This window comes from Gracilinanus agilis, chromosome 4 (genome assembly GCF_016433145.1).
Source record: "Gracilinanus agilis isolate LMUSP501 chromosome 4, AgileGrace, whole genome shotgun sequence".
Lineage (NCBI taxonomy): Eukaryota > Metazoa > Chordata > Mammalia > Didelphimorphia > Didelphidae > Gracilinanus > Gracilinanus agilis.
Window position 1 is genome coordinate 501,623,849 of NC_058133.1, and position 25,284 is coordinate 501,649,132.

Consider the following 25,284-nt stretch of genomic DNA (forward strand, 5'->3'; position numbering starts at 1 on the left):
GTCACCACTTGCTGGCCTACTTCCTGGCTAACTGGGTGCTTTTATATAGGACCCAAAGGAAGTGATGGAATCCCTCAGCCAATTGGAATAGACTTCCTGTCTAGAGCCATTTTACTTCTCCAGTAGCTTTCCAAGATTTTCACTTATATTTCTCAAACTATGGCCCAAGAACCTCTCAGAATCCTCTAATCCTTTTAGGGGGTCAGGAAGCCAAAACTCTTTTCATCAGAATACTAAGACATTTATCTTTTTAATACAGTAAATATGGATATCTAAACAAAAACTCATCGGAGAGTCCTCCATAATTTCTAAGAGTGAAAAGGAATTCTGAGACCAGAAGTTTAGGGCCGGCTGGTCTAAAGCCTATAACTGAGATTAATTGAGGATCTCATCTCTCAGACTTTAAGTGGGAAGGAGTGACTTGAGTGAATAAACCAATCAACCCCATCTCTCTATACTGGGTTGGTTTAGTTGGATTTTATTTTTAATCTGTGAACCTAGTTATTTGCATGTGGTCTCCTCTATTAGAATTTTAGCTCCTAAAAAGCAAGCTGTGTTTTGTTGTTGTTGTTGTTGTTTTTGCCTTTCTCTGAATCCCCAGGGATACAAAGTGCACATAATGGATGCCTAGTAAATGCTAACTGACTACATTTTTTTCAAGGGCCAGCAAAGTGATACAGTGGATACCATGCAGGGCCTGCAATCAGGAAGACTTATCTTCTTGAGTTCAAATCTGGCCTCATAGTCTTATTGGTTGTGTGACCCTGGGCAAGTCACTTAACCTATTTGCCTCAGTTTCCTCATCTGTCAAATAAGCTGGAGAAGGATAAGGCAAACCACTCCAGGATGTTTGCCAAAAGCAAGCAAGCAAACAAACAAACAAATGAGTTCACAAAGAATCAGATGGGACTGATTTAATTTTTTTTAAACCCTTACCTTCTGTCTTAGAATCAATACTATGTATTAAGGCTCACATATGGCTCATACTGACTGCTTGAGCCTGGAGGAGTCACTTAACCTCAGGCCTTTCTGACCTTCAGCCTTCTTAGTATTAGTATTTACACGTTCAAAACCTTGAGGGGAAAAATCATGAAAACTGTGGTGAGAGTAATGGCTTAAAAATTGCTTTTATATTAGTCACCAAGGATTTATGATGCATTTACTTGTGCCAGGCAAAGAATGGGGAAAAAACAGTGTGCCCTCAAGTGGAAGGGGGGGAAGACCAAGCAGAAGGTCCCTCCCTCCCTGGGCTCCTTCACCTGATGGATGGCTCCTCCCAGAACCTCTACTTAAAAAGGGGCCCCAGTCCAGTCACTTCTTCACTTCCCATCAGGCTCTCCTCTTCTGGACTTCTCCATCATGGAAAGTGAAGAAAAATGAAGTAAGCACAACCAGAGAAAACAATGTGAATCTAGACAGTGACCACTCCAGCAATCTGAATGGAAGGAACAAAAATCACAAGGCTGAATCTAGTGAGATCAGAATGACCAAGCTTATCCCAGGAGAAGAGATAGGAGAACACGGCTCCCCTCCTTTCCTCCCTCTCCCAGGTGGCTACAGATAGACTGTCAGGCTCAGCTGATGGGCTTCTGCTTAGATTCAGAAGACAGAAGTAGGACTAGAAGAGCCCTCAAAGGCCAATTAGCCTATTTTATAGATGAAAAATCCAAAGTAGATAAAATGATTAAAGTCACACAGGTAGTAAACCACGGAAGTGGGACTGGAACCCAGTACCTCTGACTCCAGATCCGGCACTGATGTGTTGGTTAATTTTGCTGAACTGCTTGTTCCCTCTCCTTAAAAAATAAAAAAGGGTGGGCAGCTGGGTAGCTCAGTGGATTGAGTCAGGCCTAGAGACAGGAGGTCCTAGGTTCAAATCTGGCCTCAGACACTTCCCAGCTGTGTGACCCTGGGCAAGTCACTTGACCCCCCATTGCCCACCCTTACCACTCTTCCACCTAGGAGCCAATACACAGAAGTTAGGGTTTAAAAAAAAAAAGAGCTAAAAAAATAAAAAAGGCTTTGTTATAAGGGACAGCTCTCTGGGGAAAGGAGTGATAAACCGAACACTGAAGGTTATTCCCAAACAAAAAACATTTTGTCTTTGTCTTGTACACACTAGATACAAAATATGCTTGCTTGCTTAATGGGTATTAATGTTTCCAATTTCAGATATATGTTGGGTACAAAGAGACTGTATGTGCCAAGTCACCAAGGATGCCTTACGTGAAGTGGCACAAAATACCAAGCGTCCCCAACTTCCCACTGGAGCAATTTTATTTTATTTTTAATTATTTTGTTTTTTAAAAACCTTAACCTTCTGCCTTAGAATCCATACTATGTGTTGGTTTCAAGGCAGAAAAGTGGTAAGAGCTAGGCAATGGTGGGGTTAAGTGACTTGCCCAGGATCACACAGTTAGGATGTGTTTGAGGTCACTTTTGAACCCAGAATCTCCTGGTTTAGGCGCGGCTCTCAATCCATTGAGCCACCTAGCTAGCTGCCAGCTTCCAGGTTCTTCCAGAGCCATTGTAACCCTAGGGTATCCCTCCTGACCTTTCAAAACTCACAAGATCAAAGACATCATTCCCTTCACCCTAGAGGAAAAGAACAATCCTGGAGGCCAAAAGCAAGAACCTCTTGGCCTTTGAGGAAGAAGATCCTAAGACCTCTCCCCCCACATACCAGGAGCAACAGTCATTGTGGCCTTAAGGGCACCACTGAAAGGCTTCTGCAGCCAGTCAGAACCTCTCCTTCACTATTTGGGTGGACTCCCAGACCCAGTCACAGAAGGATGTCTATCCATGTTCCACAGACTATACAAGTATACAAGACACTCTTGTTACATGTTATCACAACTCTTCTGACTAATTCCATAACAGAAAAAAAAAAATCCTGATTTGAAAGCATTCCTCTAATACTTACATCCTGTGGGTCAGGCAAGTCATTCCCTTCTCTGAGGCTCAGTGTCCATATCTGTAAAATGGAAGGGTTGGACCAGAGGACCAGAGACCTCTTCCAACTCTAAATAACAAGGGGCAGGTCACCAAGGTCTGGAGTCAGGGAGATTTGAGTTCAAATCCATCCTTGGATATTGACGTGCTATGTGGCCCTATCTGACTCAGTTTCCTCATCTGTAAAAATGGGGATAACAGCAGCACCCCATTGCAAGGCTGTTGTGAGAATGGAATAAGAATAACTGTAAAGTACTTAGTGCAGTTCCTGGCTATTATTATTCTTAATGATCCTGTGCCACTTTTGTGGCAATCAAACCCTCCCAAAGGTTCATCAGCCCTCCCCTTTTGCAGATGAAGAAACAGAATCTTCCAGGTAATAACCATAAAGGTTTTAAAGTTGGCAAAGCCTGTCCTATTCACTGTCTCGTCTATGCCTTGTCCAAGCCTTGTGAGGTGCTTGAGTTCTATTTTACAGATGAGGAAATTGAGGCTAAGAAGTGAAGGATTTGCTTGTGGCTATATCAGAACTGAGATTAGGATCCAGATCTTTCGGACGCCAAATCCAGGGTTCTACCCACTACACTTACAAATGTGGTCTCAAATGAGATGTTCATAAAGCACCTAATTGGTAACCCTACTATGTGCCTGGTGCTGTTGTTCCCTTGTGGGTGACTCCATTTGGGGTTTCCTTGGCCAAGAAACTGGAGTTGGCCATTTTCTTCTCTGGCACATTTCACAAATGAGGAAACTGAGACTCACAGGACTAAGTGACCTGCCCAGGGTCACACAGAGAGTGTCTGCAGGCGGATTTGAACTTGGGAAAATGAGACTTCTGACTCCCTATGGCGCCACCTAGCTGCCCTTATGTGCCCAGTGGGTAGTGATTAAATGTTTTATTCACTATACACAACCACACACATATACCATTGTTTACATTTTTATTATATTATATTATATTATATTATAATGTTGTTATGTTATAATATTATGTTATAGTATATTATACTATGTTATGTATGTTATATTATATTATATTGTATTGTATTATAGTATGTATTATATTATATTGTATTGTATTATATTATATGTTATATGTCATGTTATGGTATGGTATAAATATTATACTGTTATGTGTATTATATTATAGTATAGTATATTGTATTATAGTATGTATTATATTATATTGTATTGTATTATATTATGTTATAATATGTTATATGTCATGTATATCAGAACTGAGATTTGGATCCAGATCTTTCTGACGCCAAATCCAGGGTTCTGTGTTATGTTATAGTATAATATTATACTGTGTTATGTATATTATATTGTGTTCTGTTATATTATATCTTATGGGTTTGTATGTGTATAAATGCACATATGTGATGCTGGGACTAATATTTAAAAAGTTTACTTTGAAAGACAAACAAACGTGTACCTCTAAGGGGCACCCGCCGCCTTTCCGTCCCCCGCTCCGTGCTGAGGAGGGGGCGGATTTTTGGAGCCCGGATCTAGTACACTTCCTCTTTCCCCAGCTCAGTGGGTGAATCACTTGAATATTACATGACTGTTCACACATGTTTGGTCACTGCATGCCTACCCTACGCACACGACTCTGCACATGCATGTGCACATGCCTTCGCTGGCTCTACATGTCCACACGTACACACGTGTGCATTCCTCTACACAAATCCACATCGGCCGCAGGGACATGCGCTCTACCTATGTGCGTGTAAACCTGTGCATGTGTCTGTACACACGGCCGTATTACATCCACGTAGGGCGCGTCTAGGTAGCCGCGCGGAGGGCGGGGCATGCCCGAGGCTGGCTGCCCGGAGGGGGCTCGGGGTCCTGGGCTCCGCCGGAAGCGCTCTCCCCCACCCCGCGGGCTCGGTGCAGCTCTGCTTCGCCTTCGCTCCTCCCGGCTTCGCGGAGTTTCTCTAAAGGCTCCTCCAGCCCCCACAGCCTCGGCGGCCATAAATCGCCCCCAGGCTGTTCTCTCCACTCCCAGCACCGCCCCCCGGAGGGGCGGAGGACTGAGGAGAAGCCGCCCGGGAAGACGAGGTTGGCCGGGCCGAGCGGTCACATGACATCTCGTGGCAATCGGCCCCCTAGAGCGCAGCCCCCGGCTCGCTCCGCCGCGCCCCCGATTCTCACCCTCCCTCGCCTGCGGTCTGATATTTGCCACTTCCAAGGGTTAGTCGGGGGAGGGGAGGGGAGGGGACTTGCCCAGGGACACGCCGAGTCTGACCCCGCCCCCACACTCCCGAGGCCACCCCATTCCAGGCGGCCTCCATCCAGTGAGCGGCCGCCTCCAGTCTCCCCTCGCTCTACGTTTCCGAGAGTTAGAGAAGCCCGTGCTGGTTCCGTCTCGGGAATGGTGGGAGTTGTGCGAATCACGAAACCCCAGATCTAGAGCTGGAAGGAGGGTCAGAGACTCCCCGGGCCAGTCCCTTCACTTTACAGTTGGAGAAACCAAGGCACGGAGAAGTTAGATGACTTTCCCAAAGCCACCCGGATAGGCATCAGAACTTGGTTTTTCTGACTCTCGAGCCGGTGCTGTTTTCTCTTTCAAACTTAGAACTGAGCGGGGTCGAGGAGCCGGCAGGCTGTTCTATCCAGCCCAGGCTACATTCTGCCAGAATAGGGAGGAATACTTTTGTTTGTTTGTTTGTTAAACCTTCACCTTCCACGTTAGAATCAATGCTGTGTATTGGCTCCAGGGCAGAAGAGCGGTAAAGGCTAGGCTGTGGGGGTTAAGTGACTCGCCCAGGGTCGCACAGCTGGGAAGTGTCTGAGGTCAAATTTGAACCCAGAACCTCCCTTCTCTAGGCTGGCTCTCCATCCACTGAGCCACCCAGCTGCCCCCTGGCAGAATACTGTGTAAGATGATGGGGGGGGGGGGGCGTGGGATGTCAACTGAGACTAGTATGATGAAACTTGACTTGAAAATTGTAGAAAGGCTAGAATACCTCCTGGTGGGGTCAGAGGAGGCGCAGGAGCCTATTCCTGGGGCATGAGGAGGAGCCAGGAAAGACTGGGATTTACCAGGCTTCTGAATGAACCTCTACCTACTTCCCCAGGCCAAAACTTTCTAATCTGGGAACCTCAACCAAGGAGATGCCTCTGTAAGAACTTGAGTTCTGTGATCTCAGGGTATAACAAGCGATACTGAAAGACGAATACTCCAAAAGATGACTCCACAGGAAAGCAGGAGCCGATTCTTAAGGCTGGCAGCAGGCCACACTCATCAGAGGCACATGAAAGGATTGTATTAGATTGTTTACCATGGGGGGGGAGGGGAGGTAGAGAATTCAAGATCAGTATTCTTTGAAAAAGATTTTAGATGATTTTTACATGTAATTAGAAAAAAAACAAAATAAAATTTAATTAATAAAAAAAAGGCACATCAGAGCAGTTATCCATCCAACATCGGGTGAAAGCTGGGCTCTGAGACCCGGTGCTTTAAGACTCCCTCATCCTCCTGTATCCTCATGGCCACCTATACCCTGCTATTCCATAGGAAATTTTCTAATGTTCTAGATCAGTGATGGGCAAACTATGAACCTTGGGCCAGATGCGGGGGGGGGCCCCCTGAAATGTTCTATCACTGACATTATTCCTAATCTGAGGAATACAATGAGTAGAATACAATACAATGAAACTTGGAAAGAATTGCCTTAGAAACAGACTGACAGATAAGCATTTCCTTTCCTTTGGCCCCCTCTTTAAAAAGTTTGCCCAGGGGGCAGCTGGGTAGCTCAGTGGATTGAGAGCCAGGCCTAGAGACGGACTGAGGTCCTAGGTTCAAATCCGGCCTCAGACACTTCCCAGCTGTGTGACCCTGGGCAAGTCACTTGACCCCCATTGCCTACCCTTACCACTCTTCCACCTATAAGTCAATACACAGAAGTTAAGGGTTAAAAAAAAAAGTTTGCCCATCACTGCTCTAGACCAGTGATGGCAAACATTTTAGAGACCATGTGCCATGTCCTGCCCACTGCACTGAGTCCTGGGAGTGCCCCACCCCCCCTTACTGCGGACAGGGATGGGGGAGGGGGAGTGCGGCTAGACAGAAGGGTGGGTGAAGTGAAAAAATGTCATCAGGTGCAGTAGAGAGGGGGAAGGGAGCAGCTCTGCCCTAGTCCCTCTGCTTTTCTAGTAACAAACTCTAGGGGTAGGCAGGGTGGCAGGGGGAGGGCAGCACACATGCCCACAAAGAGCACTCTGTGTGCCATCTTTGGCACATGTGCCATGGGTTCGCCATCACTGCTCTAGCTCCTGCTCTCCCAACTTTCCTAAACTCATAGGCTTAAGTGCCTCCTCCCTTTTCTAATTCCTATCTAATCACTCTAGTCAAGGACATCAAAATACTTATTGATGTTTCCTTAAATGGGGCAGAAGGGGAATGCTTCTTCTCTAGTGATCAGGAGGAGGACAGAGAAATGATGGTGGGAAGCTTTAGAGAAGGGAGTTCAAGTTGGATGACCTCAATCTTCTTTGTAAAACAGGACGCCATTTGCCTCTAAGTGTGGGTGGGGAAGGTAGTGTAGTTGGAGACAGGAAAAGAAGGGGGAAGAAAGGGAGAAAAGACCAGAACCATCACCGTGCTGATGACAGTAGTGTAGGAGGGTGCCTAAGCTATGGCAAGGACCCAGTTATGTTATGCAATATAAATTTGTAATGGGTGAAACTGATTCAATTTCTTTTATTTGGCTCAGTCATTCAGTGAGCACTTATTAAGTGCCTACTATGTGCCAAGCACTGCATGTACTAGGTGCTAAGAATACAAAGACAAAAATAAACAATTCCTGCCCTCTCAGAGCTTACATTCTATTGGAGGAGGGCAGGGAACCCTCCTTTATATTTACACAGGAAATATAAAATATATACAAAGTTATTTCTGGGGCAGGGGGGAGAACTTCAAAGGCCTAGAAGGGGAAGGATAGGATAGGCTTTAGGTAAGACGTGGCACCTGGAGTCTTGAAAGAAGGGCTTGGGAATTCCAAGAGGAAAATATGAAGAATGCAGTCCAGGCAAGGGGAACGTCAAGGACAGAAGATGAAATATCACATATAGGCCGGTTTGCCTGGAGCACATGGTCTATGGGCAATAGTAATACACAACATGACTGAAAAGACAAGCTGGAGGCAAACTGCAGAGAGCTTTCCAAGTTGGCATATTATCCTAGAGACAACAAGGAGCCCCTGGACCTACCTTTGAGGGCATCAGGTGGTACTGCAGTGGATAGAGTGTGGACCTGGAGTCAAGAGGACCTGAGTCCAAATCCAACTCAGACACTAGCTGTGTGACCTTGCACAAGTCATTTAACCCTGTTGGCCTCAGTTTCCTCATCTGTCAAATGAACTGGAGGAGGAAATGGCAAACCACTTCAGTATCTTTGTTAAGAAAACCCAAATGGGTTCTCCAAGAGTTGGACATGACTGAAACGACCAAGCAATCATGGCACTACCTTTGTGACAGGGGAGTGACAGGGTCAGATCTATGTTTTAAGAACATCAACTTGACATCTGGATAGGTGATGAGGGCGGGGAAGGGTGAAGTAAAGAGGAGGGGAAGGGGACATCCTAGAGATACTGTGAAAGGAGAATGAACAGGATGTGACAACCTCTTGGATGTGCAGAATGAAAGAGTCAAGTGTAATAGCAAGGCTGCAAGTGACTGTGAGGAAGAAGGTCCCCTAAACAGTAAAAAGAAAGTTGAGAAGGGGCAGCTGGGTAGCTCAGTGGATGGAGAGCCAGGCCTAGAGACGGGAGGTCCTGGGTTCAAATCCGGCCTCAGACACTTCCCAGCTGTGTGACCCTGGGCAAGTCACTTGACCCCCATTGCCCACCCTGACTACTCTTCACCAAGGAGCCAATACACAGAAGTTAAGAGTTTAAAAATAAATATATAAAATTTAAAAAAGAAAGTTGGGAAGACAGAATTTGAGGGGGGCAAGATAACGAGCTCTGATTTGGACTGGTTGATGTTGAGATGCTTATGACACAATGGTCCCTCTTTAGGAATTCAAAAGAATCACTTGGAGTTTGGGAAACATGGCCCAAAGTACCTTAAGCAGTAAAGAATGGTAAAGAATATAATATAGTAGTATGTTAAATTACCCTGAGTATGTTTTTGTCACTTGTTGCTTTTGAAAGGGGTTTGTGGGGAGGGTAGCTGAGTGGCTCAGTGGATGGAGAGTCAGGCCTAGAGACAGGAGGTCCTGGGTTCAAATCTGACCTCAGACACTTCCCAGCTGTGTGACCCTGGACAAGTCACTTAACCCCCATTGCCTAGCCCTTACCATTCTTCTGCCTTGGAGCCAAAACACAGTATTAACTCCAAGACAGAAGGTAAAGGTTTAATTAAAAAAAAGGTGGGGGGGATTTGTGGAACAAAAAAATTTGAACTGTTGTAAAAATGGGATTTTCAGGTGAAAATGCCCAAAAGATAGTTGGTGGTTTTAGTCTGAACTTAAATGGTGAGACTCACATGTAGATTCAGGAATTATCTGTGTAGATTGAATCCACGGGAGCTTATGAGATCACAGAGAGACAATATAGGAAGGAGAGAAGAGAGCTTACAAGACAAAGCCTCGGAGTATGCCCTGATAAAGGAGCTGGGACACCAGTGAGGATCCAGCAAAGGTGACTGAGAGGGAGAGACCTGAGAAGGAGCAGGAGTGCCAGGACACAGCCGTGGTATAAAACCTCAGGAAAAATAGAGAACATCCAGGAGAAAGGCGTCCTCAACAGGTCCAGAAGCTGCCGAGAGATCAAGAATGAGGACTTGGAAAGTGACATTCGATTTGGCCATTAAGAAATCATTGGTAACATTAGAGAGAACAATTTGACATTTAGCAGTCCTGGAACAGGAGTAAAGAAATTAGAGAGTCGGGTTCCCCAAGGATGTTTTACAAGTGTAACAAGGTTATCAGATTGTATCAGCCTCAATTGTAGGTAACCCATCAGCCGGATACTTGACTCATTTCCATATTTAATATTATCACTTTGAGCTCTAGGGTGATCCGGGGGTACATTTGCATATTTCTTCATTAATTAATAAAATTTCAACATATCTCTCAATCAACTAAGCTCAGAGCTCCCACGTAGGTTAATTATATAGAATTTATTAAAATGGAGAAAACTGCTTTCCCACTAGTAGTTCCTCTCTCTCTCTCTCTCTCTCTCTGTCTCTCTGTCTTTCTCTCTCAACCTCTCTCTCAGTCTCTCTCTGTCTGTCTGTCTGTCTCAACCTCTCTCTCTCTGTCTTTCTTTCTCTCTCTCTTTCTCTCTCTCTGTCTTTCTCTCTCTGTCCGTCTCTCTCTCTCTCAACCTCTCTCTATGTGTCTGTTTCTCTCTCTATCAATCTCTCTCTGTCTGTCTCTCTCATTCACCCTCTCTCTCTCTCACTCTCTCTCTTGATCTCTCCGTCTCTCTCTCTCTCTCTCTCAATCTGTCTGTCTGTCTGTCTCTCTCTCTTTCTCACACACACGCAAGGATTAACTTAATATCAAAGTTACTGACCATATAATTTATTAATTGTATAGCTAATTATAATAAAAATACAGCAATAACTACTTATGACATTTCAGCTATGAGAATCATTACATCCAGAGTTACTTTTAGCCACTGCTGTAACTGAAGATAATTTCTTACTTCTGGAAACACAGTTTCACCATTCAATTCACTCAAAAAAAACACCTTTTTTCTTTCTTTTTTTTTTTTTTTTTTTTGGTCAAAGAAAGCCTGCTTCACGAAGAAAAGAAGCTTTTCTTTAGCTTCTTAACAACTATGATAACAGCCTTTTAACTTCTCAACTTCAAAGGTCTCTTCAAACTCAGAATTAAAACTGCCATTTCCATAGCATTCCATTTGGCTCTTAAAGATATACTAGCAGCATCTGTAATATCTGTGATAATGCCTAGTGAACCAGATGACCCACACATAGGGAACGGTAGAAGGGAATGGGCCCTCAGATTCTAGGGCAGTAGTTATGGGATAGACCATGGAGGCAATGGTGGGTGGGTGTGTAGGCAAGTGAAGAGAAAGTATGGAATATGGATTGAGAGAATAGGCAAAGGACAAGTGACCAAAGATTACAGTGATCAAAAGTAGGTGCAGCGTGAGTGCGAGAAGATGGTAGTTGGTAAATGGACTTGTTCAGGATTTCAGAAGTGATTTAGTTCTAAGAGATGGTAAGATTTAAGATACTAATGAACTTGGGGGCAGCTGGGGAGCTCAGTGGATGGAGAGCCAGACCTAGAGATGGGAGGTCCTGGGTTCAAATCAGGCCTCAGACACTTCCTAGCTGTGTGACCCTGGGCAAGTCACTTGACCCCCATTGCCTACCCTTACCGCTCTTCTGCCTTAGAACAAGATGGAAGGTAAGGGTTTCAATTAAAAAAAAAAAAAAGAAAAAGATACTAATGAACTTGAATGGGATAAAAAGAAGTTAAAGGAGGAATTCCCTTAGATTTGTAGAGATTAAGGAACTATGTGTTAGATTTGCTAAAGGAGTCTTCCTCATTAAGTTGAAGGGTTTTAAAGAAAAAAAATTGTTTTTATTGATATCTTTCCTTTTTATATCACCATTTCCAATCCTTCCCTTCCCCATTCCCTACCTAATGATCCATTCTTTGTTGCTTTTTTTAATATATATATATATATTTTTTTTATTTTACCAGCCACATGTAACAATTTTCAACATACATTTTCCAAAGTTATAAGTTCCAAATTGTCTCTCTCCCTCCCGTCATCTCTCCCCCCTCTCAGAGATGGGAAGCAACTTGATTTGGATTAATCATGCGTTATCATACAAAACTTACTGCCATAAGATTCATTGTTGTTTTTTATGTTTTATAGAGGGGAGAGTTCTTTTGGTTTACGTTGTTGTAGTCATCTTGTATATTGTTTTCATGCTTCTACTTATGGCATTTTCCTTCTATTCATAGAAGCTTCTCTGAATTCTTCATATTTGTCATTTTTTCCAATGTACCACAATTTGCTTTTTCTATTCCTCGATCAAAAAGTGCTGAAAAGAAAGTTCTTCGGGACAGCCAGGCTAAAAATCGGTTTTACATGTAATTGAGGAAAAAATAAAATATTGTTTAAAGGAGAACTAGTCTCAAAGGCAGAAAGTCTTGCATTCAAGTTTTGTATACCCACTGGCAGTGTGACCCTGAGCATGTACCCTAACCTCTTAGGTTATTTAACCCTGTCTCAAGCAACAATCTAAACCTGGCAGTTTCAGAGAGAGTACAGATATGCCTGGGTAGAAGGAGTTTCCTTACTTGGAATTTCCTGAACTTACAAAGTCATAGGTACAGTAGAAAAGAAAAAGAAATCAGAAATCCTAAAGAGACAAAACCAGCTTAAACACACACACACACACACACACACACACACACACACACACACACACACACACGATTATAACAATTGAACAATAAAATAAAAGATAAGAATAATGCCAAAAAAATGACAAAGTAACTAAAAGGAAATGATCAGAAGCCAGGCTAAAAGACAAAGAATTGGGGGCAGCTGGGTAGCTCAGTGGATTGAGAACCAGGCCTAGAGATGGGAGGTCCTGGGTTCAAATCCAGCCTCAGACACTTCCCAGCTGTGTGACCCTGGGCAAGTCACTTGACCCCCATTGCCTACCCTTACCACTCTTCCACCTATAAGTCAATACACAGAAGTTAAGGGTTTAAAAAAAAAAAAAGACAAAGAATTGTAGGAAACAATATCCTGAGAAATATTCTCAAGTCAATTCCGGGTGTGTTGAAAGGATTTAGGAAAGAATTGGGAAATAACATGGTAGAGTGAAAGGGTGGGAGTGTCCTTGGAGTAAATATGACTTGGCTTGAAATCTTGCCTATTACATGAACTAGTCATGTGATCTTGGTTGAGGCCCTTCAACTCTGAAGTGCCCCTGGGTAATTCTGTAAGAATATGAGCTATTGGGCAGCTGGGTAGCTCAGTGGATTGAGAACCAGGCCTAGAGACGGGAGGTCCTGGGTTCAAATCTGGCCTCAGACACTTCCCAGCTATGTGACCCTGAGCAAGTCACTTGACCCCCATTTCTCACCCTTACCACTCTTCCACCAAGGAGCCAATACACAGAAGTTAAGGGTTTAAAAAAAAAAAAAAAAGAATATGAGCTATTGATCTGTATACCTCAGCAATTCCCCAAGTGGGTGCTACCGCCCCCTGGTGGGTGCTGCAGCAATCCAGGAAAGTGGTGACAGCTGCAGGTACATTTATCTTTCCTATTAATTGCTATTAAAAATTTTTTTTAATTAATTTCCAGGGGGCTAAGGAATATTTTTTCTGGAAAGGGGGTGGGAGGCCAAAAAAGTTTGGGAACCACTGGCCTAGACCTACTCAGACCTAGTGAGGACTCAGGGCCCTACACTGATGAGGAGATTAGATACTGAGAGAAATAGAGTAAAGACAAAGACACAGAGACAGAAAGAGACCTAAAAACCATAGAGACAGCGCGGGGTATAGACAGTTCAATAGAGAAATAGATGATAGATATAGAGGTAATGATTATTACCAGTTTAACCATTATAAAAATAAATAAAAGTTTATAGAATATTTTTAATCATATGGAAAAATCAGTGCTAAAATATGGGAAATGCTTGATAAAATGGCCAACATAAAGAATAGAATTAGAGGGGGCAGCTGGGTGGCTCAGTGGATTGAGAGTCAGGCCCAGAGACGGGAAGTCCTGGATTCAAATCTGGCCTCAGATACTTCCTAGCTGTGTGACCCTGGGCAAGTCACTTCACCCCCATTGCCCAACCTTTACCACTCCTCTGCCTTAAAAACCAATATACACTATTGATTCTAAGATGGAAGGTGAGGGCTAAAAAAAAAAAAAAAAAAAAAAAAAAAAAAAAAAAAAAAAAGAATAGTATTAGAAAATCTTAAAGGATTAAGAGAAGCTACTAACTAACTGTAGGCACATATAGTGGGGTACAAAATAGAAATTGGTAAACAAGGAGGAGAAAAACGAGCTTGGAAAATAACTCATCTTTTGAAGATTGGAAGCTATGAGTGAAGCAAGTGATAAAGCTAGGGATTAGGTAAAAACACAGTCCAGTGACATACTGGAAAATCTAGAAATAGAGAATGGTTCACATAATCTCTGATAATTAGGAGGGATGAACAAAGAAAGGACAAGAGGTCAATGTATTTAATTTTTTTAAAATTTTTAAATCCTTACCTTTTGTCTTAGAATCAATACTGTGTATTGGTTTCAAGGCAGAAGAGTGGTAAGGGATAGGCAATGGGGGTCAAGTGACTTGTCCAGGGTCACACAGCTAGGAAGTGTCTGAGACCAGATTTGAACCCAGGACCTACTGTCTCTGGGCCTGACTCTCAATCCACTGAGCCACCCAGCTGCCCCCAGGTCAATATATTTGAAAGCAGAAGACAGTGTGATTATTGAGTCAAGACGGGGGGCCAGAAAAGGGGTAACAGACTAGGAAAACTGGAGAATAGAGGGTGTCTGTGTCAGAACGAAAGATGGGTTTAAAGGAAGTGAGACAGAAGGAGAGATGAAGGAATAGAGGAGTATGCTCAAGGAGGGAATTTCAGAGCTCAGGTTCAGGAAGGTGGACCCTCTTTGGATGATGAGGAGGTTTGTGGATGACAGAAATAGGAATAGACTTGGCGAACTGGTTAAGAATGTTCCTGGGTCAGCAGAATGACACTGAAGTCCTCACAAAGGGCAGAGATTAATGTGAAGAAAAATATATGCTAAACCTCAAATTAAATTATTTGAGAAAGGAAGCAAAACCTCCAAATTTAGGAGCTGATTCTACCAAAGATTTGGATTGGGAGATAGAAATGTATGGAATAGATATCAAAGGCAGAGAAGTGGCAGAATCATGGGAGTAGAAGAAAGATCTGGGAACTGGTAACGAGTAGTATGCTCTCTCCTCTTCTTTGTTCAGACTGGCATTGGAGAGAGAATGGGTGTGAGAGAAACCCCTAGTGCTGAAGACAGTGGCAAAGGATGAGGAAGAATCCAGTTTCCAAGAATGTCTAGGGATCATAACCACATAAACTGGAAAGGGCCTTTGGGGTCATCTAGTCCAACTCTTCCATTTTACAGAAGTGAAAACTGAGGCCCAGAGAGAAATCATATATAAAGTATTTAGTAGAGCCAACATTTGAATCCAGGTCTTCTGGTTCCAAATCCAGCACTTTTCCCACCATGCTGCCCCCCATGAATGTGAGAGAAAAGCATCTTAGATATGGAGGTGTTTATTAAAGTGACAGAGCAAGGGTTTCAGGGAATGTAGCAGAATATAGGGAATGAGGAGAGGTAGGACTGAATAAGATAGAGAGGAGACTTTTAAATGGGTAGCAGAAGAGAGTATGATCTAGAGGCATCAAGGGATAAGAATTTGTCATTCATAGGAATAGAGGAGGGAGAACCAAAGAGGACAAAGTTTAACCACTCAGTGGGCCCCAAAGTTAGAATTAGAAGAGTATAATTAACATTAGTACACAGTTATAATGCTGTGAAGGGGCTTCTTCTGATGTCTCTTAGGTGGAACTCTCCTCAGTTAACTGGAACTTCACTCTCTCCCTCTCTCCAGTCTCCTCACTTTTGTTTATAAATATTCCCCATGCCTCTCCAAACCCCTCCAGACCCTTCTCACCACCTCTCTACTCTGACCAGCAGCTGTTATATCCATGTTTTCTCTTTCAATGATGAACTTCTGTAAAAAGGATTTGACATTTAATGTTTCTACTTCCTTACTGTTAACTCTTTCCAAATCTACCCAGCACTCTTTTCATTAAATAACCATTTTTTTCCCCTGAAAGAAATTACTCAGTTTTACTGGGTAAATGATTCTTGGTGGTAATTTTAGCTCCTTTGCCTTGCAGATTATCATATTCCAAGCCCTCTGATCCTTTAATGTAGAAATTGTGAAGTCCTGTGTAATCTTTTTTTTTCATATTTTAGTCACTTTATCTACTTAATTCTCAGTTGCTTTCCAAAATCATTATACTGATTCACAGCTCCACCAACTATGTATTAGTTTGCCTATCATCCTACCACAGTTCCAACAACACTGACTAGTTCTATCTTTTGTCGTCTTTGCCAATTTTGCAGGTTGTGAGATGAAACCTTAGTTTTCTTTTGATAGTCCTATGTAATTCTGACTACAGTCCCATAAAAATTGAATTGTTTCTTTTTAGATACTTGCAGTATTTTCTCCTTGACCTACCCTACCACTCTTCTGAAATGCTCCAAGTTTGCCTATGACCTCTTAATCATTATGTCTAATAGTATTCTTTCCATCTCAATTCTTGACCAATTTTTCCAAAGGATGTTGGTCCATCAACCTTTTACACTAGGCTAGGACTGACACCTCTAAACTAGGGCAGCTCATCTAAGGCTCACAATGGCACTGAGACTAATACTTCCAAACTGAGCCTGGGAAGGAATACAATTAAGGATTTCACTGGGGACTTTAGGCATGGTATTCTTTAGGGCATGGCAGGAATAATAGAAATGATGATGATGAAGGTAGCTAGCACATATGTGGTAAGGGCTATCGCCCACTATGTAGCATGTGAATGTCATTGTGTGGTTCAAAGGGAAGTAGAATGGACATCTTTAGACTCATCTTCTTTTCCTCTTCTCTAAGGAAAACTTTGAATCCTTCCAGGAGGGGAAGCATGAAGTCAGGACCACAAACTTGGCCACTATTCTCTCCTCAGAGAGTGGGGCCACCAGGATAGAATTATATCTCTCTGCTCCCTTAACTATTATTAGTCTAGAGCAGTGATGGGCGAACTATGGCCCACAGGCCAGATGCGGCCCCCTGAAATGTCCTATCCCGCAGTGGGACATTATTAATAATCTGATGAATACAATGAGTAGGATATGATACAATGAAACTTCGAAAGAGTTGCCTTAGAAACAAACTGATATATGAGCATTTCCTTTCCTTTGGCCCCTCTTTAAAAAGTTTGCCCATCCCTGGTCTGGAGGATGTGGTCTTTGAGCTGACTTCTGATCATTATTTTCGTTCATGGGGGAAACAAGACCTCAAGCCTAATATCCAAAGCTTGACCTCTTTCTAACAAATGCCAGTTCCACATTGAACATACATCAGTTCTCAAGGAAACTCATTTATCTAAGTATACAGAAGAGCTAATATGCCAGACAATACAGACTGAAGAAACTCTCCCACTGGGAATAAGGTGACAACTCGAGAGAGTCCTAGATCTCACCCAAAGGGAAATTCCCCAAAGTCTCTGGTATAGGAGGCTGGGCACAAAGACATGATGAAGACTGTTGGGTCTTGTCACATCAACTTCTTTTCAGTCTTCTCATTCAGCATCCTGAAGTGGGTTGGCACTGGCCATCTCTCTAGAACTGGAAGCCAGAAGTACCCAAAGCCTGAAGACACTCAAGTGACTCCCAGAGCCGAGAGAACTTGGGTTACATTCATTGAGCACTTTAATAATCCTTTTAACCACTCCGGGAGGTCATTCTATTATTATCATCCCTTCTTTGTTGTTATCATTCAGTTGTGTCCAACTATTTATGACCCCATTTGGGGTTTTCTTGGCAGAGATATTGGAGTGGTTTGTAATTTACTTCTTCAGCTCATTGTACAGATGAAGAAACTGAAGCCAACAAGGTGAAGTGACTTGTCCAGGGTAACACAGCTAGTAAGTAAATCTGAGGCCACATTTGAGCTCCGGTATTCCTGTCTCCAGGCCTAGAATTTTATCTGTTTTGCCACTTAGTTGCCCACCTTGCAGATGATGAATCAACTGAAGCTAAAGGAAGTTAAAGGACTTACTCAGGGTCATCCAGCTAGAAGGAATTTGAGACAAACTATAGCTTTCTAGTTGCTACTTTGAATCAGTGTAGGAGTAGAGAGCATCAGGGAGCTAGGGCTGAAAGAGATCTTGGGGAGTTGGTTCAATTCCCTCATTTAACAGAGGAGTTAAGTGAATCAATGGGGTGGAAAAGGACACAAGATTATTATAGCTCCAGAGCCAGAAGGAATCCTCAAAGAAATCTAGTCCACACCCTTATTTTACAGCTGAGGGACCGGAAAACAGAAAGGTTGTGACCTAAATAAAAGCTTCTAAATCTGATCCTTGAGAGCTGAAACCATTATGTTGGATAGAGAGCTATTGGAGTCAGGAAGTCCTGTGATGATAGGCAAGTCACTTAACTGCCATTTACCTCAGTTTCCACATCTATAGAAATTCCTGCATCTGGATAATAATAGCACTTACAAGGTTATTTTGAGGATCAAATGAGATGATTATAAAGTACTTAGAGGCAGTGTCTGGCACTAGTAGGTGCTATGTACATGTTATCTATTGATATTATTTAATTATACTTGTTTCCCCAGCACGGTGAATCCTTAATAGTTTTTTAACCCTTACTTTCTGTTTTAGAATTAATACTGTGTAATATGGAATTAGGTCCTGATCAATGATACATGTAAAACCCAGTGGAATTGTGTGTTGGCTAAGGGGGGTTAGGGGGGCTTGGGGAGAGGGAAAGAACATGAAACATGTAACTAGGGGAAAATATTCAAAATAAAAAAATTTTAAATTAAAATAAAAATATAGAATTAATACTGTGTATTGGTTCTAAGACAGAAGAGTGGTAAGGGCTAGGTGATGGAGGTTAAGTGACTTTCTCAGGGTAACACAGCTAGGAAGTGTTTGAGGTCAGATTTGAAAACCAGGACCTCCCATTTCCAGGTCTGCCTCTCCATCAACTGGGCCACCTAACCCCAATCCCTTAATAAATGTTTGTTGATTGACTGATCAAGGTTATACAGTTCTTGATGAAGTCAGAATGAGAATACAGGGCCTCCTCAGACTCCAAATCTGATCCATACTCATTCCTTTGTACCACTGGAACTCCTGGGATTAATCCCTTCCACCCAGGCAGCAGATCTACAGACTTCCTCATTCCCCTTCCCGCCCCATCCAAACCCACCCCCTCCCAAGGGTAGGGAGCTGGCATTTCCCACTCTGAGGGAGTGGGCCTAGATCACACCTATACATACATGCCTACATACTTGGGCAACCTGGGGTAGCCCACCTACCAGAGCAGCAATAAAGCAGAAATGGATCTGTGGATTGTAGAGGGCTTCCTTCAAATGTCTGATTTGTTTCCTGCTTCTGATATCACAGGCAGGGAGGTTCTGGGTAATAGCCAAAGGGATGACTCCTTAGCATAGAGCAGGGAGCTAGAAGCTTCCAGCACAGATTCAATTCCAGATATGGAGTGTTCTGGAAGCAGGGCAGGCCAGAGGTGCCAGCCAGCAGGAAGGGATGTGTTTAGAGCAGATGGTCTTTTTCAAGAAAGACTAGATCTGGTTTTGGACTGCTGCCCTACCTTCTCCTTAAGTTCTAATTCAAAGGCCCCCTCCCTAGCAAAAGCCCTTCCCTGGTTCTCCTTCCCCTCCTCCCCCAAGCATAGCTTTCTCTCCCTGGACCTCACATTGTATTTTATTTTTAGCTATATCATACACTTTCCAAGCATTATGGTTATTTGTATGTCTTAATCAGTCAAAATACAAAACATTAAGGACCACTAATGCACTGGGCACTGGAAAGGCTGAGACAAATATGAAAGAGCCCTCTTTTGAAGGCCTTTACAGCCTATGGGAAAATCATACCATAGTTCCCTATTAGATTGCAAGCTTCATGAGGGCAGGGATGTCTTATTTCAACCTTCTATTTCCTCAGCCCCCTTTGAAATGCTTGTTGAAGCAGGAAGTGCCAGTCAAACAATGTACATTTAGTAATTAAGTATCTCAGCCTGGGAAGGGTCATTGACAGGCTACAAGTTAGGGGAATGTCCACCCACTCATGTGAAGACTTCTCCTGATGAGGACAGCTTGTTCCAAGGGGCATGAAAGCAGCAGAAGCAGGCACTGTGGTCCTTATGGCACAATGGAATGAGTATGGGTGAGATTTGGAGTCTAATTCTAGCTTTATCAAGAACCATGTGGGGGCAGCTGGGTAGCTCAGTGAATTGAGAACCAGGCCCAGAGACAGGAGGTCCTGGGTTCAAATTTGACCTCAAATACTTCCTAGCTGTGTGACCCTGGGCAAGTCACTTGACCCCTCCATTGCCCACCCTAACCACTCTTCCACCAAGAAGCCAATACACAAAAGTTAAGGGTTTAAAAAAAAAAAAAAGAAAAAAAAAAAGAACCATGTCAGGGCAGCTGGGTAGCTCAGTGAATTGAGAGCCAGGCCCAGAGACAGGAGGTCCTGGGTTCAAATTTGACCTCAGGATACTTCCTAGCTGTGATCCTGGGCAAGTCACTTAACCCCCATTGCCTAGCTCTTAGGGCTCTTCTGCCTTGGAACCAATATCCAGTATTGATTCCACGACGGAAGGTGAGGGTTTAAAAAAAAAAAAAGAAGAACCACGTGACCTTGGTCAGTCAATCAACAAGACCAAGGCCATCCACTGGGTCCTGGGCCTTCTCTGGTTGTCCTGACTCATCTCACCACTGGGTTTTGATTCTAATGGCTTTGTGCAATGCTGCCTCACTTAAATTCTGTTCACTCCATAGGTAAGACATTGCCCCATATCGGCAACAACATTAAGCACCTACTATGTGCTGGGCACTGTGTTAAAAGGTAGAGATACAAAGAAATAGAAAAGTCAGTCCTGGGTCTCAAAGAGCTCACAGTCTAATTGATGGGGATGATAACATGCAAACATTCATATATAAATAAGTTATACAGGCTAAAGAGGGGGTCATCTTACAGGGAATCTTGTTATCTAGAAGGCCTGGGAAGCTGGACCTAAGGACACCATTAATGGAAACAAAGCCCAAGAAAAGTAGCAGGTTTGGGAGGAAGATGAAAAGCTCAGGTCTGGACTAGAGATCTGACATGAACATTTCATGTCTCTTCTCCTTTCAGGAGGATGTGGAGGCCATTTCGTCAGCTAAAAGACAACACTTTGCAAGGCCCCAAACTGAGAAGTGATAGATGGAAGAAGCTATGAAAGGGAGGAGGGGCACTGGCATTATGGGAATATTTGCACGGATGCTGGAAAGAAATCCATGCTCATCTAGGATAACTCTGGACTCACAAACCCAAATTCTTGGATGTAAAAGGAGTGGGCCAAGATGATTTTATATTAGGGGGAAGGGAGCCTTCTCTTTGCTGGGAGTGGGTGCTTGACTTAATGTTCATATCTGTAGCACAAGAGTATCTATTACCCCCAAGGGCACCAACCCCTCCTCCCAATCACCAAAGCTTGCAACCTCCAGGTTGTCCTTGATTTCTCCCTCTCACCCCATCTCCAATCAGTTGTAATATCATATGTATGCATACATACAGATTTATAGGTATTCCATCCACAGGGAGACTTTCCCTATCATGGTCTTGATATGTCAAAGATCAGCATTAGAAATTAAATGGGAATTGGTGGGCAGTTTTTCGGAAGCCAATACCACATGGGAAAGCTGGTAGAAGGTACAGAAAAAGTTTAGAAACTCAGAAATGCATAAAATAGAGACAGCCTCTCCAGTGAGGAGGCAGCTAGAGAGGCTGTAGAAACCTTGAAGAAATGGATTCAAGGAAAAGGCTACAAACTGGAACAGATATTTAATGTTGATGAAACTGCCCTATGCCCCAGAGCACCCACATCAACCAAGAAGAGAAGTGAGTGCCAGGTTTTAAAGCCAAGGAGGGTTAGAAGAGGTACTGTAGACCCCCTAGAAAAGAACAAAAACCGTAGACTTCTTTTCTGGTACAAAGGGAGGAGGGCCAAAATATTGCCCTGGATTCTCTAGATGGGGAGGGGGCACGTCACACCCCTAACTCCCAAGATGTAGAAGGGATACTTCTATATACCTATGTATGCATGAATATGTGCAAACAATCTCTCTCTCTTTCTCTCTCTCTCACACATATACATTCTCTGTCTCTTATCTCTCTCTCTCTCTCCCTCTCCCTTTTTCTCTCTTTGTCTCTATCTCTTTCTATCTCTCTTTCCCTTCCTCCTTCTCTCCCTCTCTCTTCAGACACTGTCACCACGATGGTGCAGGCAGCTATCACCTTATACATAACCTTTTGATGGTCCTCCCTGTCTCAAATCTCCCCTCACTTCAGTCTGTCTTCTGCTCAGCTGTCAAAATGATCTTACAATAATAAACTCCAGTGGCTTCCTGTTTTCTCCAAGATCAAACTTAAAAATCTGTTTGATCTTTCAATTCCTTCATAACCTGGCCCCTCACTACTTTTCCACTTTTCTACCTTCCTTTGTACCCCTCCCCCAAATACTCAGTTTTAAAAAACCCTTACCTTGGTATTGGTATCAGGAGATTAAGTGATTCGCCCAGGATAACACCAATAGGAAATGTCTGAGGTTCACATTTGAACTCAGTACCTCTTATCTCCAGGCCTGGCTCTCGGTCCACTGAGCCAACTGGCGGCTGCCCCCTTCCCAACTTCCTTTAAATCTCAACTAAAGTTTATCTCTCTGAAGGAGCCCTCCATCCTGGGCCTCTTTAATCTTAGTCCTTTCCTCCTAAGACTACATCCAATTTATGCTGTATGTGTCTATCTTGTTTGGGCCTATTTCCATGTGCTCTTCTACATTTGAATGGGAGCTCCTTGAGGGAAAAGACTTTTGTGTGTTTTTCTTTTCATTGTCTCCCCACTGCTAAGCACCATTTCTGGCACATAGTAGGGCTAATGCATTCTAGTTGCCAGACAGACTGGTATAGGAGAAAGAATGTTTGACTTGGTTAGGGTCTGGACTTAGTCATTATTGCTTACCTGACCTTGGGAAAATAGCAACTTTATGGCTTGGTTTGGTCATCTGTAAAAAGGTGATGAAACTTGCAAAGGACTCTGGTTAGGATTTTTTAAATGAACCTTATCTTGTAGTTATATTACTTGGTAACATTTTTTTAGGTTTGGTATCTAATTTAAGAGTCTAAGCACTTTCCATCAAAGTAATTTGTTAACCTGTCTGTAATTTAGATTTAAGAGGGCTCCAGAGAGCATCAAAGTGAATCAAGGAATTGTCAAGTCTGAAGACTGACCCAGTTCCTGGGTTCAAATTTGACCTCAGAGATTTCCTAGCCATGTGACCCTGGGCAAGTGACTTTACTTCCATAGCTTAGCCCTTCTCACTCTTCTGCCTTAAAACCAACATATAATATTGATTTTAAGAGGGAAGAGAAATGTTTTTAAAAAAGGATGTGATATGTAGACATTTCCCACCAATGCCAATTGGTCATTTCTTTATCATTTAGAGTCTTAGAGAGTTTCTAGGGGCACAGAGAGAGTAAATGCTTGATCTGGGCCACATAGCTAACCTATGTTAGAGGCAGGAGGGGATTCCAGGTTTTCCTGAAAAAGAAATTGGCTCCCTAACCACTCCTGCTTGGTTACATTATGACAATATACTGTATATACTGTATACAACATGCCATATATGTTATTTTGTAGACTATGGGCTTGAAGTTTCTTGAACTGAATACAAATTTATATGTGGTATTGTCAACGTGGAATCTAGAAACTCCCAAACTTGTAGTCTAGTAACATCTGGTGAACCCCAAGTTTTAGGATTAGCTTGTAAATTGGAGACCCCCAAAGCTTGCCCCTGTTCCCAGAGAATCGGCCCTGGAGGGAATCTCAAACTTAGCTAGTCTCAGACTGAATAATAGACCCTAAGGTAAATGATAAAGCTGGTTTAGGTGGGGATGCCAGGCCTAAGCATGCTAAAATATCCTTTTGTCCTCTCGGTCTCTCCATTGTATCAGAGATACTTTCCCCAGAAGACCTGCACCAGAGCTGGGACCATCTCTTTAGTGTCCATTGTAAATAGTTAATTCCATTACACCCTCACCTGATTGTGTCCAGTTGGTAGAGTTTAGACACTCCCATTTCCTTGTAGTCCTAGTAATGTCAATCAATCATCTTTTCCTGTCCCTAGATTCCCCAAATGGTATTTAAGTCCCCCAAATTCTTTTGTTCCTTGGAGCTGTCATCTAGTTTGGTGCCATTTCCAGGAGTTTGGTGACCAGAGCTGCCAGAGACAGGGGACTCTGCATGGGTTGATAGCACACAGCTCCGCGAGGCCTCCTGAAGCCTAAATTTTAGTGCTAAACTCCTTTCCTAATTAAAGAGTGATTTTTCTGACTATTTAATAGTTCTGTGTTTGTTCCCAATTTAATAGTATGAAGAATTGCTGAAAGTGAAAGAAACTGGAACCAGGAAAACCAGGAGGCCATTAAATAAACAAATGAATGAATGTATTCATGTAAGATATTTAAAATAAACATATTTTATATGCTTATGTAAAAAGCTATAGATACACATGTATTCCCTTTTAAGACCCTTACATTCAGTCTTACAATCAATAACTAAGTACTGATTCCAAGGCAGAAGAGGGGAAATGGCAAGGGCTAGGCCATTGGTTTTAGTGATTTGCCCCAGGTCACATAGCTGGGTAGTGTCTGAGGCCATATTTGAACCCAGGACCTCCCGTCTCTGGGTTTGGCATTCTACCCATTGAGCCACCTACCTGCCCAGGATACATATATTCTTCCATAAAAGTCCTCTACTTCCTCATGGCATGGGTTCAGGAAGACCCAGGCTTCCACAGGCAGTCCTAGGGGAATCAGGAAGCCTGTTAAGGGATGTAGGTAGGATTTCCCTAGAGAATCAACCTTGCAGAGTAGGCAGTCCCATGTCAAGGGGGATGCCCTCTGAAGATGAATTGAGTGGCCACTGGGAAGGTTCTAGTCTTGGGGGGCCCCCAGGGCTGTGGATAGATCAGAGGAGGGTCAGCCGGAAACTTGCTGATCCCTCGGTATTTTAATTAATATTTTATAATTTAATTAATACAGCTGACTGCCCTTGCAATCTAGTGTATTTGATGCATTTTTACAAAAGATTTGAGGTGAAGAATCTTCGGGCCCGGTGACAGGTGTGCGTTCAAGGTTCACAGAACGAGGTAAGGATCACCCTCCCCTTGGGGGTCTGAGTCAGGGTGGGGAGGCTCCAGGGCTGGCCACAGGCAGCTTCCCAGTAGGTGGGTCCTCTTGCCTCTTTCCTCTCGCCCTCTAGAAGGCACGTGCCAGTCGCCCGGCACGTGCCCATACCCCTCCCCCCCCCAGGCTCCGTACTGGGGACCCCGGGAGGGGAGTGGGGCGGGGCTTCCCAGAAGGCCGCGCAGGCGCGCTGGCCCGGGCGCGAGCCCCGCGGGGCGCGCACCGGAGGAGGGAGAGGAGGCGGAGGCAGGGGGGGCGGGGAGGGCTAGGGCGGGGGCGGTGCC

General features: G+C 43.5%; 1 protein-coding gene across 1 annotated transcript in view; it reads left to right on the forward strand.

Annotated features, from left to right (window-relative positions):
• Positions 1–4,766: 4,766 nt before the first annotated feature.
• The window catches only part of BCL7B (BAF chromatin remodeling complex subunit BCL7B), a 34,459-nt gene continuing 13,941 nt past the window's right edge, over positions 4,767–25,284 (forward strand). Inside the window, exons 1-2 of the mRNA XM_044675625.1 lie at positions 4,767–5,016; positions 5,239–5,332. Coding sequence (XP_044531560.1) covers positions 4,767–5,016; positions 5,239–5,332 — 344 coding nt within the window. The remainder of the gene's footprint in view (positions 5,017–5,238; positions 5,333–25,284) is intronic.